Source organism: Phyllobates terribilis, unplaced genomic scaffold (assembly GCF_046119375.1).
Source record: "Phyllobates terribilis strain yellow unplaced genomic scaffold, ASM4611937v1 Scaffold_8__6_contigs__length_399053987, whole genome shotgun sequence".
In the NCBI taxonomy this organism is placed as follows: Eukaryota; Metazoa; Chordata; class Amphibia; order Anura; family Dendrobatidae; genus Phyllobates; species Phyllobates terribilis.
The window spans coordinates 294637885-294652761 of NW_027362768.1; the positions used below are offsets into that span (position 1 = coordinate 294637885).

Genomic DNA, 14877 nt, shown 5'->3' on the forward strand with positions numbered 1-14877 from the left:
CAGTAGAAAAGAAGGTGTGAGCAGCCAGTGTATGTGACACTCGAAATCCCAGGAGCCCTGTCACAGTGTATACCAGCCACAGGTGCCCATGCCCGGAACAGTACATGGCAGCTCACAATACCAACCTGTGCCTATAACAGGCTGTGCCAAACACTGATTCCTCCATGGCATTGTGCCAGAAGCCCAGTTACTTTTGTGTTCCAACCACATAAACCCATACATAATAGAACATGCCAACCACTGACCCCCCTGAGTATATGCCAACCACTGAACTCCGAGTATATGCCAACCACTGACCCCCAGAGTATATGCCAACCACTGACCCTCAAATATATGCCAACCACTGACCCCCAGAGTATATGCCAACCATTGACCCCCTGAGTATATGCCAACCACTGACCCCCCTGAGTATATGCCAACCACTGACCCCCCTGAGTATATGCCAACCACTGACCTCTGAGTATATGCCAACCACTGACCCTCAAATATATGCCAACCACTGACCCCCGAGTATATGCCAACCACTGACCCCGAGTATATGCCAACCACTGACCCGTCGAGTATATGCCAACCACTGACCCTCAAATATATGCCAACCACTGACCCCTGAGTATATGCCAACCACTGACCCCCGAGTATATGCCAACCACTGACCCCCGAGTATATGCCAACCACTGACCCGCCAAGTATATGCCAACCACTGACCCTCAAATATATGCCAACCACTGACCCCCGAGTATATGCCAACCACTGACCCCTGAGTATATGCCAACCACTGACACCCCCGAGTATATGCCAATCACTGACCCTCCGAATATATGCCAACCACTGACCCCCGAGTGTTTGACAACCACTGACTCCCCAAGTATATGCCAACCACTGACCCCCCGAGTGTATGCCAACCAATGACTCCCGAGTATATGCCAACCACTGACCCCCGAGTATATGCCAATTACTGATCTCCCGAGTGTATGCCAACATTTTACCCCCAAGTATATGCTAACCACTGACCCCCGAGTATATGCCAACCTCTGACCTCCCCGAGTGTATGCCAACCACTGACCCCCAGAGTATATGCCAACCACTGACCCGCCGAGTATATGCCAACCACTGACCCGCCGAGTATATGCCAACCACTGACCCTCAAATATATGCCAACCACTGACCCCCAGAGTATATGCCAACCACTGACCCCCTGAGTATATGCCAACCACTGACCCCCCTGAGTATATGCCAACCACTGACCTTTGAGTATATGCCAACCACTGACCCTCAAATATATGCCAACCACTGACCCCCAGAGTATATGCCAACCACTGACCCCGAGTATATGCCAACCACTGACCCGCCGAGTATATGCCAACCACTGACCCTCAAATATATGCCAACCACTGACCCCTGAGTATATGCCAACCAATGACCCCCGAGTATATGCCAACCACTGACCCCCGAGTATATGCCAACCACTGACCCGCCGAGTATATGCCAACCACTGACCCTCAAATATATGCCAACCACTGACCCCCGAGTATATGCCAACCACTGACCCCCGAGTATATGCCAACCACTGACCCCCGAGTATATGCCAATCACTGACCCTCCGAATATATGCCAACCACTGACACCCTCGAGTATATGCCAATCACTGACCCTCCGAATATATGCCAACCACTGACCCCCCTGAGTATATGCCAACCACTGACCTCTGAGTATATGCCAACCACTGACCCTCAAATATATGCCAACCACTGACCCCCAGAGTATATGCCAACCACTGACCCCGAGTATATGCCAACCACTGACCCGCCGAGTATATGCCAACCACTGACCCTCAAATATATGCCAACCACTGACCCCCGAGTATATGCCAACCAATGACCCCCGAGTATATGCCAACCACTGACCCCCGAGTATATGCCAACCACTGACCCGCCGAGTATATGCCAACCACTGACCCTCAAATATATGCCAACCACTGACCCCCGAGTATATGCCAACCACTGACCCCCGAGTATATGCCAATCACTGACCCTCCGAATATATGCCAACCACTGACACCCCCGAGTATATGCCAATCACTGACCCTCCAAATATATGCCAACCACTGACCCCCGAGTGTTTGACAACCATTGACCCCCCTGAGTATATGCCAACCACTGACCTCTGAGTATATGCCAACCACTGACCCCCAGAGTATATGCCAACCACTGACCCCGAGTATATGCCAACCACTGACCCGCCGAGTATATGCCAACCACTGACCCTCAAATATATGCCAACCACTGACCCCCGAGTATATGCCAACCAATGACCCCCGAGTATATGCCAACCACTGACCCCCGAGTATATGCCAACCACTGACCCTCAAATATATGCCAACCACTGACCCCCGAGTATATGCCAACCACTGACCCCCGAGTATATGCCAACCACTGACACCCCCGAGTATATGCCAATCACTGACCCTCCGAATATATGCCAACCACTGACCCCCGAGTGTTTGACAACCACTGACTCCCCAAGTATATGCCAACCACTGACCCCCCGAGTGTATGCCAACCAATAACTCCCGAGTATATGCCAACCACTGACCCCCGAGTATATGCCAATTACTGATCTCCCGAGTATATGCCAACATTTTACCCCCAAGTATATGCTAACCACTGACCCCCGAGTATATGCCAACCTCTGACCTCCCCGAGTGTATGCCAACCACTGACCCGCCGAGTATATGCCAACCACTGACCCGCCGAGTATATGCCAACCACTGACCCTCAAATATATGCCAACCACTGACCCCCAGAGTATATGCCAACCACTGACCCCCTGAGTATATGCCAACCACTGACCCCCTGAGTATATGCCAACCACTGACCCCCGAGTATATGCCAACCACTGACTCTCAAATATATGCCAACCACTGACCCCCAGAGTATATGCCAACCACTGACCCCGAGTATATGCCAACCACTGACCCGCCGAGTATATGCCAACCACTGACCCTCAAATATATGCCAACCACTGACCCCCGAGTATATGCCAACCAATGACCCCCGAGTATATGCCAACCACTGACCCCCGAGTATATGCCAACCACTGACCCGCCGAGTATATGCCAACCACTGACCCTCAAATATATGCCAACCACTGACCCCCGAGTATATGCCAACCACTGACCCCCGAGTATATGCCAATCACTGACCCTCCGAATATATGCCAACCACTGACCCCCCCGAGTATATGCCAATCACTGACCCTCCGAATATATGCCAACCACTGACCCCCGAGTATATGCCAACCACTGACACCCCCGAGTATATGCCAATCACTGACCCTCCGAATATATGCCAACCACTGACCCCCGAGTGTTTGACAACCACTGACTCCCCAAGTATATGCCAACCACTGACCCCCCGATTGTATGCCAACCAATGACTCCCGAGTATATGCCAACCACTGACCCCCGAGTATATGCCAATTACTGATCTCCCGAGTATATGCCAACATTTGACCCCCAAGTATATGCTAACCACTGACCCCCGAGTATATGCCAACCTCTGACCTCCCCGAGTGTATGCCAACCACTGACCCCCGAGTATATACCAACCACTGACCCCCGAGTATATGCCAACCACTGACCCGCCGAGTATATGCCAACCACTGACCCTCAAATATATGCCAACCACTGACCCCCGAGTATATGCCAACCACTGACCCCCGAGTATATGCCAATCACTGACCCTCCGAATATATGCCAACCACTGACCCCCCCGAGTATATGCCAATCACTGACCCTCCGAATATATGCCAACCACTGACCCCCGAGTATATGCCAACCACTGACACCCCCGAGTATATGCCAATCACTGACCCTCCGAATATATGCCAACCACTGACCCCCGAGTGTTTGACAACCACTGACTCCCCAAGTATATGCCAACCACTGACCCCCCGATTGTATGCCAACCAATGACTCCCGAGTATATGCCAACCACTGACCCCCGAGTATATGCCAATTACTGATCTCCCGAGTATATGCCAACATTTGACCCCCAAGTATATGCTAACCACTGACCCCCGAGTATATGCCAACCTCTGACCTCCCCGAGTGTATGCCAACCACTGACCCCCGAGTATATACCAACCACTGACCCCCGAGTGTTTGCCAATCACTGACCCAACGAGTATATGCCAACCACTGACCCCCGAGAGTATGCCAACCACTGACACCCCAGAGTATATGTCAACCACTGACCCCCGAGTATATTCCAATCACTGACACAGAGTATATGCCAATCACTGACCCGAGTGTATGCCAACCACTGACCCCCGAGTATATGTCAACCTGAGTATATGCCAACCACTGACCCGAGTATATGCCCCTAGAGATTTCTCTAAAGGTCAGTGCCAACAACAGATGCCCTTATAATAATAATCTTTATTTTTTTATATAGCGCTAACATATTCCGCAGCGCTTTACATACATAATTATTGCTGTCCCCATCAGGGCTCACAATCTAAATTCCCTATCAGTATGTCTTTGGAGTGTGGGAGGAAACCGGAGAACCTGGAGGAAACCCACGCAAACATGGTGAGAACATACAAACTCCTTGCAGTTGTTGTCCTTGGTGGGATTTGAACCCAGAACCTCAGCGCTGCAAAGCAACAGTGCTAACTACTGATCCAATGTGCTGCCCCGTCCCTTATGACGTGTGCCAACTACAGATACCCCATAACATTATCAGCAAGATAGTCTGTACTTTGTTAAAATCAGTATGGAGCCAGTCAGCTGCCCCAGCCTCCAAAACCACCACATCTTTATTGATCCCTATATCTACTTTCTAACAAGCCCCTTTTTCGTGACTTATTGATTGCTGAATCACCATAAAATCCATTTTATTCCTGTGCTGGTGACATGCTAATTAGTGTGTGGGGAAATGTTGATTTTCCCATACCAATCCTCCCACTAATCATGCTGTCACCCCTATGGACGTAAGTGACATGATTTGCAAAAGCCGCGTCACTGCCAGCGGTTTGCAAATCGTGCGCATGTGCACAATGTTCTGCCTGTCTGGCAATGCGCAGCCAGCCGGGTGTACTCTCCCTGCCTTCAATGGTGCACCGCGCTTGCCCAGCGCCGCAGCAGTGACAGCCCCATATACCACCTGTGAAACCCACAACCCACCAGTTTAGACTTTGTGAATGCCAAATTCTTGCAAATGGCGCACACGGTTCATGAATTTTGCACAGAGTAAAAAATGTTCTTGATTTTTATTTTTAACCTTCTATTGTGACTTTTTAGCACAAAAAGTCACATAATTCTTCCTTGAGTAATGCAGAAGTTCTTTTGTAACCTTGGCCAGATCTGTGCCTTGCCACAATTCTGCCTCTGAGCTCCTTGGGCAGTTCCTTTGAGCTCCTGATTCTCACTTGGTCTGACATGCACTGTGAGCTGTGAGGTCTTATATAGACAGGTGTGTGCCTTTCCAAATCAAGTCCTATCAGTTTAATTAAACACAGCTGGACTCCAATGAATGTATGCAAATCACATACTTGCAGCCAGGCGTTTGGCCGCTCCCAGCACCAGAAAATCCTGAGTGTGCACTGTGAGAATTCACAAGTTTTGAAAGCCAAAAAAGTATATCAGGCAGTGAAACACAACATGCATCTACATCAGGGGTCGGCAATTAAATTATCCAAGGGATCCATGAGAGACTGTAACTGTTGTGAAGGGTCGAACGTAAAGAGCTCTCCGCCTCTATAGATTAAATGTCAAAAACCTGCTGACAGATTGTTTTTAATTCTGCTAAAAATTAATATGTAATAATAATCATTAATATTGAGCAGAATTAAAGGTGTTTTTCACGAAAGTTTGCAGCAACTTTATGTGACTGAAGACTTGCGAATCCTCACATCACGTGCAGCGTGTGCTGTAAAGATTCACCGTGCCGGCTGCGAGACTGAGTGGTCATGTGACCCCAAGTAAACGATGTGCCAACTCCCGGCCACATTCCAACTAGACGTGCTTTGCCCCGTTCAATACTAGTTCGGATAGGGCTGATTGTAACATGTATTCTTACCACTAACAGCTAATCAAAACCATACAATTTATAGACTTTATATAAAGCAGTAAATTATATGCTCCTGTAATTCAGCCCTTCTTCATTGATCAACAATCCCAACAGTATGATGTCCCAACACAATATGATGTCCCAACACAATATGATGCCCCAACACAGTATGATGCCCCAACACAGTATGATGCCCCAATACAATATGATGTCCCAACACAGTATGATGCCCCAATACAGTATGATGCCCCAACACAGTATAATGTCCCAACACAGTATGATGCCCCCAATACAATATAATGTCCCAACACAGTATGATGCCCCCAATACAATATAATGTCCCAACACAGTATGATGTCCCAACAAAGCCCCGCCCCCCTCCGCTCCCCATGCAGTATGCTTTTCTCACAAGTATTGACAGTTCAAAAAATAAAAGTACTCGTCTAACCCCATTCTCCGGATGCACTGTTGTGGGCTGCACTGGGTACAGAGGCTCCGCACATCTGGGGCAATGTACTAACGCTCTCAGACGCACAGGCTTAATTGTGGAAGAGGGAGCTAACGCCTTCGTGTTCCATCATTGTGTTCGCCGGTATGTGCAGATCCCGGTGAAACAGACACTGGGCAGAGTGTCCTGCATGGTACCGGAAGGGAACAGCCGAATGGCCACACTTTGCCCAAGTCTGATCTATATACCTAAACAATTTGCATCTAAATTAAGGGAGTACAGGTCCTTCCAGGCGTCTATCATGCTGGCCTATGGAGCACTCACTTGTGTTTTTCCTTCAGTATTCCTCTCGCTTATCAGGCACAAGGCCAGAGTTCTGATGCAAGAAAAAAAAAAAAAAGTTTTGGTGATATATAATTTAAAGTCCGCAACAGACACAAAAGAAAATGGAGAGGCAAAGGAAACTGGTCTTCTTTTATTAACACTTTTATTTCCCACAAAATAACAATGCCGGAGCCTCTTTTTTTTCACCAGGCCTCAGCAAACACAAACAGTATTGTGCACAAGATTTCAGCAGGAGTGAGAAAAATTGCTCCAAAGTAAGAATGATTTCAATTGATTTATATTTCTCTTGTGTTCATTCACTCTGCATGTTGTTAATTGATCAAAATAAACATTAATATCTGTGTTTTTGAAAGAACACTTACTTTGCAGGATTTTTTTTATTATTACACACCTGCCTAAAATGTTTGCATAGTACTGTATATATAGGTGTGACATATACATTCATACTCCTCAACATTGAAATTGCATTAACCAAGGAAAAGTTGTGGAATTACAGAAATCACAGGATGGATAGACCTGTTGTTTGCAAATGATAATTAAGCGGAAACAAAAATTTCAAAACATCTCCATTTATTCAGCATGGAGTATGAGGTCTAAGGGCAGAAATCCTCGCAATTACAACCTTGGCTGCTATCAGTGAGGTTATTAATGGTTGTCTGAGGAATATTCTGCCACCCTAAATGCATTTGGGCAAATCATCAAGATCTGCTGCTGGCAGCGCCTTTGCAATTGCCATCCAATGACAACACAAATATGTGCTCAATGGGAGACAAGTCTAGAGATGCTGCATGCCATGGTAGCACATTTAGGTCACACACTCTGCTCACAGTAGCACGATCAACATATGGCCTGGCGTTGTCATGTTAAAAAAAACGGCTCCTTGGACACTTTGGAGAAATGGCCATCTCTCTGATTCCAAGACCAAATCAATGTAAATTTTTAGATGTCAGTGAACCTGGAACAAAGACTAGAGCAGACCTGGGCAAAGTACGGACTGTGGGCCACATCCGGTAACTCAAAAGCCATTTTTCGACACCATGCCAGGCCTAAGCATGCTTTCATGGTCTGCAGTATCTCTGGACTTTTGTCCCTTCAAGCACCTATGCAACATCATTGGTTGGCAATTGTAAAGGGAGCTGCCAGCAGCGGATCTTGATGATTTGCTCAACTGCATTCAGCGTGACAAAACAGACAACATTTAATAACCTCACTGATAGCAGCTAAGGCTGTAAAATGTGGGGATTTCTGCCCATGGCGCTCTTTCTAGATACAGAAAAAATGTAGATAGTTTGAAAATGTTGTTTCCATATTTCCATCATTTGCATATTATTAACATGTCTATCAAGCCCGTGATTTCCATAATTCCGCGACATTTCCTTCTTGATCTTGCATATCAATGTTGAGGAGTGTATAAATCCAACATTCATATTAGGTGATGGACACATCTCAACTCTTCCCCCTCTCACTGCAAAATCTTCAGTACAATAGACGTAGAATAGAGCAGCAGGGCCCATGTGCGACCAGACGCAGTGTTACTCCTACTCTCTAGTCATCCATTCTGCCAATCGTTGGGGCTCCCAGCATTGACCAACACAGATCTAAATATTATTACCTATACAGTGGATAGCTGATAATTTATGTGCCGCCATAAGCATGTACACAAAATAGAAGTAAAAAAAAAATAAAAATACAGAGGCTAAAAAATAATTACTTAGGTGTCCTTTATATATATTCTAGCACCTATATAGCTTTCACTATATGAGTTAATACATATATATTTATTATTCTACGGTTTTCATTTTTGAGTGAACACGTTTATCCATATATTTATTTTATAGACTTTTAGTGTATTGAGATGGATCTGATATGAGTCCGGTATTTTTTTCCCTATCTTACAGCACGTGCACTTTATAGAATGGAGCCAACTTACCTTCAGAGCCTTATCAATTGATGACGCGCATCTTTCTGGCCTCAATGATCTTCTCAGAGTGCCGTATCAAGTGATCACATGCGTTCCAACGCGTGAGTGCCACCGCGCACTTCCAGTAAGCTCAAAATCTCATGATGAGGTGCAGCAGAGGCACTAGGCGCCATTTACTTCATTGGTAATGCTGACGCCACTCCTCCCTATTGGCTGTTGAATGATAACTAGGCAACTCCAGTCAGCCTGAAACATGTCCCGGGAACAAGAGAGGCGAAACGCGCGTCGGGGTGTAGGATCACAGCGTCTGACAGTCTCCATGCCCGAATGACTACTGCAACATTAGGTAATACTTCGCTATATATACACGCCTCATTAATTGGTGGCAGGTTGATGATAGATGACCTTAGATTATAACAGGCATTTGGGATGGGGAACTATGACATTTAAGTATTACTGAATATTGTGTTTATTGTTTGATTATTCTCCCCCTGTTGTGACACTATGCTATTCCTCGAGTGTTCATTACTACTTATGTCAGGCATGTAGTGTGTCCCTTTTGTTCCTGAGGCAATCCCTTTTTTAAGATTGTTTTATATATTTACTTAAATAAACGATTCATATTTTAACTTTTCTGGATCTCTTATAGCGAATGCAGAGAATTTAGAGAATTATTATCTCTGCAAGATGGATAAAAGGGAGGTATTCAAAGCCGAACGTCATCATACTTGTGTGCAGTTCTCAAATAAGTGAAATCAGCGCGGCCATGCAACAATGGAGAACAAACGTACATCACTGCAGTAAGACCATGGACCAGAGTCAAGTGGCAAAGACATTTAATTTAATTTAAAACAATGGCGGTGCATGGTGCAGCCGATCCCACAATTACAATAAAAAAAAACAATGTACCCAACACACCCGCCATCAATGAGCATCACTGACACTAAACCCCCAAAACACAACTGAAAATATGTAAAAACGTTGCATTTCACAACTTAATAAAAAACAAAAAGATAAACATAACCAAACTAAGCATTTTTTTTAAATGTTCTCATATCAAAACGCTCTTACAATATACAGAAAAGCAATAAAAATATTGGCCTCCAGTCACTAAAAACAGTAATTGTTCCACAAAAAAATGATCTTGGTATGAAAGGGTTAGACGTTCTCAATGTTGTACGCCTGGCGAATGTTCAAGGTGTCTCTAAGCATGAGATCGCGGAGGCGCCACAACGCGTTCGCCATGGTCGTGTGGGCCCCTTTGCTTTTCAACCAATGAGAAGGGAGACGGCTCTCCTGTTCTTTGGATAAGTGGATATCTCGTCTCCGAGCTGAAATGGAAAAACAAGAGTTAATAAGAATCAAGAGGTGGATGTTAGTGATGAGCGAGCGTGCTCGTTTTACCCTTTAAATGAGCACGCTAGGGTGCTCGCCGAGTATTTTGGCGTGCTCAGCAATTCTTTTACTGTCGCCGCGGATGCAAGTGTCACGGCTGTTAAACAGTTGTTACACAAGCATGGATTGCCTCACACACAGGCAATCCCTGCATGTGTCACAGGTGTATGACAGATGTGACACATGCAGGCGCGGCGACACTTTCATCGATGCCGAGCACGCTGCAAATACTCGACGGGCACCCGAGTGTGTTTGCCGAGAGGTTAACAATTCATACTCGCTCAACACTAGTGGATGTCTACGGAAGAACCTGGATTTTATACTCCACCCAAACCTATGTACTCTGGTACACATCAACAGTCTATGGGGTGATATAACACCTCTTAGTCACGGACTAACTGTCTTGATACGGCACTGACAGCCACTCATGATGTAAATTTTCATCATGGGTCATTGGAGGGAGGGGGGCTAAACATTATAAAATTATACAGACCCATAAACATAACAGATCAGTATTTGACATCTCACCTGACAATGTCTGGTCCCATTTGCTGATGCAATTCGATTCTGCAGTTAACCCTTCAATATATTTCAAGTAGGCTTCCGAGTGAAGTAACCTTTGAGTCCTTGGAGGGGGTGCAACAAATATTGGGGTTGACGGCTGTTGCACGACAGGCTGGCTACCTTGAACCTGACCTGGATAAGGTGGTGGCGCTTGCTGCCCTGGTGTGATTAGTAGACCCATCTAGAAGTCAAGGAGAAAGGTTATTGTAGGTAGCATTATACAAAAAAATTCTAATTAAAGCAGCGTTTCCAGGATTACAACCACCATACAAATCCACAAGTGGTCCACTAATCATGAGAAAAGGAGCTCCATGTCCCCCCATTTGGATGGAGCAGCAGTCAAGCATGCACTGTGCCGCTACTTGGCTATCTCCATCCAGTCAGTGAATGAAGCGGTGGTCACACATGAACTCTACTGCTCTACTCACACAGTGGACTCAGGGACCCCCCATTCTCTAGAACAGTCGGTGTCCCAAAAGGGCATAGGTAATAGGTTTGGCTTATGGAAACACCCCTTTAATATATGAAAGTCTGACTTTAGAGATAGAACATAAATGATCAGATTGTGCCGAGTTCTGATTTCAAAGTCTCTACAGAATGAATACAAGGGATATACCATGCCTGTGTGTCTATGTGCATGTATGTATACATGTGTGTGCTTGTATGTATGTGAATGTATACATGTGTGTGCTTGTATGTATGTGAATGTATACATGTGTGTGCTTGTATGTATGTGTGCATGTACAGTCATGGCTGAAAGTGTTGGCACCCTTGAAATTGATCCAAAAAAATGAAGTATTTCTCCCAGAAAATTATTGCAGTTACACATGTTTTGTTATATTGTGTGTATTGAAACACTACAAAAAAAGGCAAATTGGACATAATTTCACACAAAACCCCAAAAATGGGCTGACAAAATTGTTGGCACCCTCATCTTAATATTTGGTTGCACACCCTTTCGAATAAATAACTGCAATTGCTTCCTATAACCATCAGCTTCTTCCACCTCTCAACTGGAATTTTGGACTCCTCTTCTTTTGCAAACTGCTCCAGGTCATATTTGAAGGCGCCTTCTCCCAAAAGCAATTATAAGATCTCTCCACAGGTGTTCAATGGGATTTAGATCCAGACTCATTGCTGGCCACTTCAGAACTCTCCAGCGCTTTGTTTCCATCCATTTCTGAGTGCTTCTTGAAGTATGTTTGGGGTCATTGTACTGATGGAAGACCCATGAACTAGGATGCAAACCCAGCTTTCTGACACTGGGCACTACATTATCCTTTGGTAATCTTGACACTTCATGATGCCTTTAACACAGTCTAGGCACCCCGTGCCAGAGGCAGCAAAACAACCCCAAAACATCTTTGAACCTCCACCATATTTGGCTGTAGGTACTGTGTTATTTTCGTTGTAGGCCTCATTCCATTTTGGTAAACAGTAGAAGGATGTGCTTGCAATTACATGCTTGCAACAAAGCTGTTTACTCACAATTTTGGAAAGGTGCCAACAATTTTGTCCAGTTCATTTTTTGGGGTTTTGTGTAAAAAATGTCCAATGTGTTTTTTTTGTGTTGTTCCAATATATAGAAAGGAAATACACGCGTGTATAACAAAGCATATGTTATTGCAATAAATTTCTGGGAGAATTACTTCATTTTCTGGAAAAATTTCAAGGCTCCCAACACTTTTGGCCATGACTGTGTGTGTGTGTGCGCATGTATATATGTGTGCATTTATGTATGTGTTCGTGTATACGTGTATGTATGTATGTGTGTGCATGTATGTATGTATATGTGCATGTATACATGTGTGTGCATGTTATGTACACACGTGGTCAAAATTGTTGGTACTCCTCGTTTATTGAAAGAAAGACCCACAATGGTCACAGAAAGAACTTGAATCTGACAAAAATAATAATACATTAAAAATCTATGAAAATGAACAAATGAAAGTCAGACATTGCTTTTCAACCTGCTCCCACAGAATTTAAAAAAAATTAAACTCATGAAATAGGCCTGGACAGAAATGATGGTACCCCCGAAAATAATGTGACAAAAGGGACATGTTAAATCAAGTTGTGTGCACTAACTAGCATCACAGGTGTCTACAATCTTGTAACCAGCTAGTGGGCCTGTACATAGGGCTACAGATACTCAGTGTGCTGTTTGGTGACATGGTGTGTACCACACTCAACATGGACCAGAGGAAGCAAAGGAAAGAGTTGTCTCAGGAGATTAGAAAGAAAATTATAGACAAGGTAAAGGTTATAAGACCATATCCAAACAGCTTGATGTTCCTTTGACTACTGTTGCACATATTATTCAGAAATTTTAAGAGCCATGGGACTGTAGCCAACCTCCCTGGAAAATGGCCGCGGGAGGAAAATTGATGACAAATCAAAGAGACGGATAATATGAATGGTAACAAAAGAGCCCAGGATAACTTCTTAAGAGATTAAAGGTGAACTTCAAGCTCAAGGAACATCAGTGTCAGATCGCACCATCCTTCGTTGTTTGATCCAAAGTGGACTTAATGGGAGACGACCAAGGAGAACACCATTGTTGAAAAAAAATCCTACAAAAACCAGACTGGAATTTGCCAAACTACATGTTGACAAGCCACAAAGCTTCTGGGAGAATGTGCTATGGGCAGATGAGACAAAAATGGAAGTTTTTGGCAAGGCACATCAGCTCTATGTTCACAGATGGAAAAATGAAGCATATCAAGAAAAGAACACTGTCCCTACTGTGAAACATGGGGGAGGCTCTGTTATGTTCTGGGGCTGCTTTGCTGCATCTGGCACAGGGTGTCTTGAATCTGTGCAGGGTACAATGAAATCTCAAGACTATCAGGGGATTCCAGAGAGAAATGTGCTGCCCAGTGTCAGAAAGCTTGGTCTCACTCACAGGTTATGGGTCTTGCAACAGGATAATGACCCAAAACACACAGCTAAAAACACCCAAGAATGGCTAAGAGGAAAACATTGGACTATTCTGAAGTGGCCTTCTATGAGCCCTGACCTAAATCCTATGGAGCAGCTTTGGAAAGAGCTGAAACATGCTGTAAGGAAAATGCAACCTTCAAACACGAGACAACTGGAGCAGTTTGCTCATGAGGAGTGGGCCAAAATACCTGAGATACAGAAGTCTCATTGACAGTTACTGGAATCGTTTGATTGCAGTGATTGCCTCAAAAGGTTGTTCAACAAAATATTAAGTTAAGAAGAAAACCATCATTTCTGTCCAGGCCTACTTCATGAGTTTAATTTTTTTTTTTAATTCTGTGGAAGCAGAAAAGCAATGTCTGACTTTCATTTGTTCATTTTCATAGATTTTTAATTTTTACTTTTGTCAGATTCCAGTTATTTCTGTGACCATTGTGGGTTTTTCTTTCAATAAACGAGGGGTACCAACAATTTTGACCACGTGTGTATATGTGTGCACGCGCCACTATTCATCCAGGGATCTGATGTGAATAATGATAAGGCACTGGTGTAACAATTTATTACAGCTCATCATATAACATGTCTGATAGAAGTATTGATAGCTTAGTTTCCTATATCTATCAGTCATCTTGGGTAAAGTGGCCATACATATTTGACCAGTTATGGAGGTTGGAGACCACGGCATTAGCCAGCTGACACGCTCAGTTTTTAGCAATTTAGGTAAGAAGACATGGTGGACATGTTACTAGCTGTTTTGTACTTTTCTAGCTCCTACAGCTGTAATAATTATGGTGTCAGAGACTATAAAGCATTTTTTGTCACCAGCTGCCACTTTGGGCAATTTGTTTTCTAGATGTATAAGACCATGGTCCACTATATGGACAATATTGGGACCTCCACATCAAACCTACAGGAGCTTTTCTGACCCCCCATTCTAAACCCATAGGCATTAATATAGAGTTGATCCCTTTCCCACTGTTACCGCTTCCACTCTTCTGGGAGGACTCTACAAGATTTTGGAGACTCTGTGAGAATTTTAGCCAATTCATCCAGAAGAGCAATCAAGATGTAAAATGAGAGGCAGTGGCTCTGGAGCAGTTTATCACAAAGGTTTTGGATGGGGTTGAGGTCCAGGCTCTGTGTGGCCGGTCATGTTCTTCCACACCATCTCCCCCACCCATGACTTTATT

At 44.6% G+C, this 14877-nt stretch overlaps 1 protein-coding gene across 8 annotated transcripts in view; it reads right to left on the reverse strand.

Annotated features, from left to right (window-relative positions):
• Positions 1–9606: 9606 nt before the first annotated feature.
• PBRM1 (polybromo 1) overlaps positions 9607–14877 on the reverse strand; it is a 112370-nt gene continuing 107099 nt past the window's right edge. For all 8 annotated transcript variants that reach the window (XM_073644433.1, XM_073644440.1, XM_073644437.1 and 5 more), the window contains 2 exons: positions 10709–10925; positions 9607–10116 (listed from right to left, as the gene is read on the reverse strand). In XM_073644433.1, the coding sequence (XP_073500534.1) occupies positions 9944–10116; positions 10709–10925 (390 nt within the window). In that variant the 3' untranslated portion in view covers positions 9607–9943. The remainder of the gene's footprint in view (positions 10117–10708; positions 10926–14877) is intronic.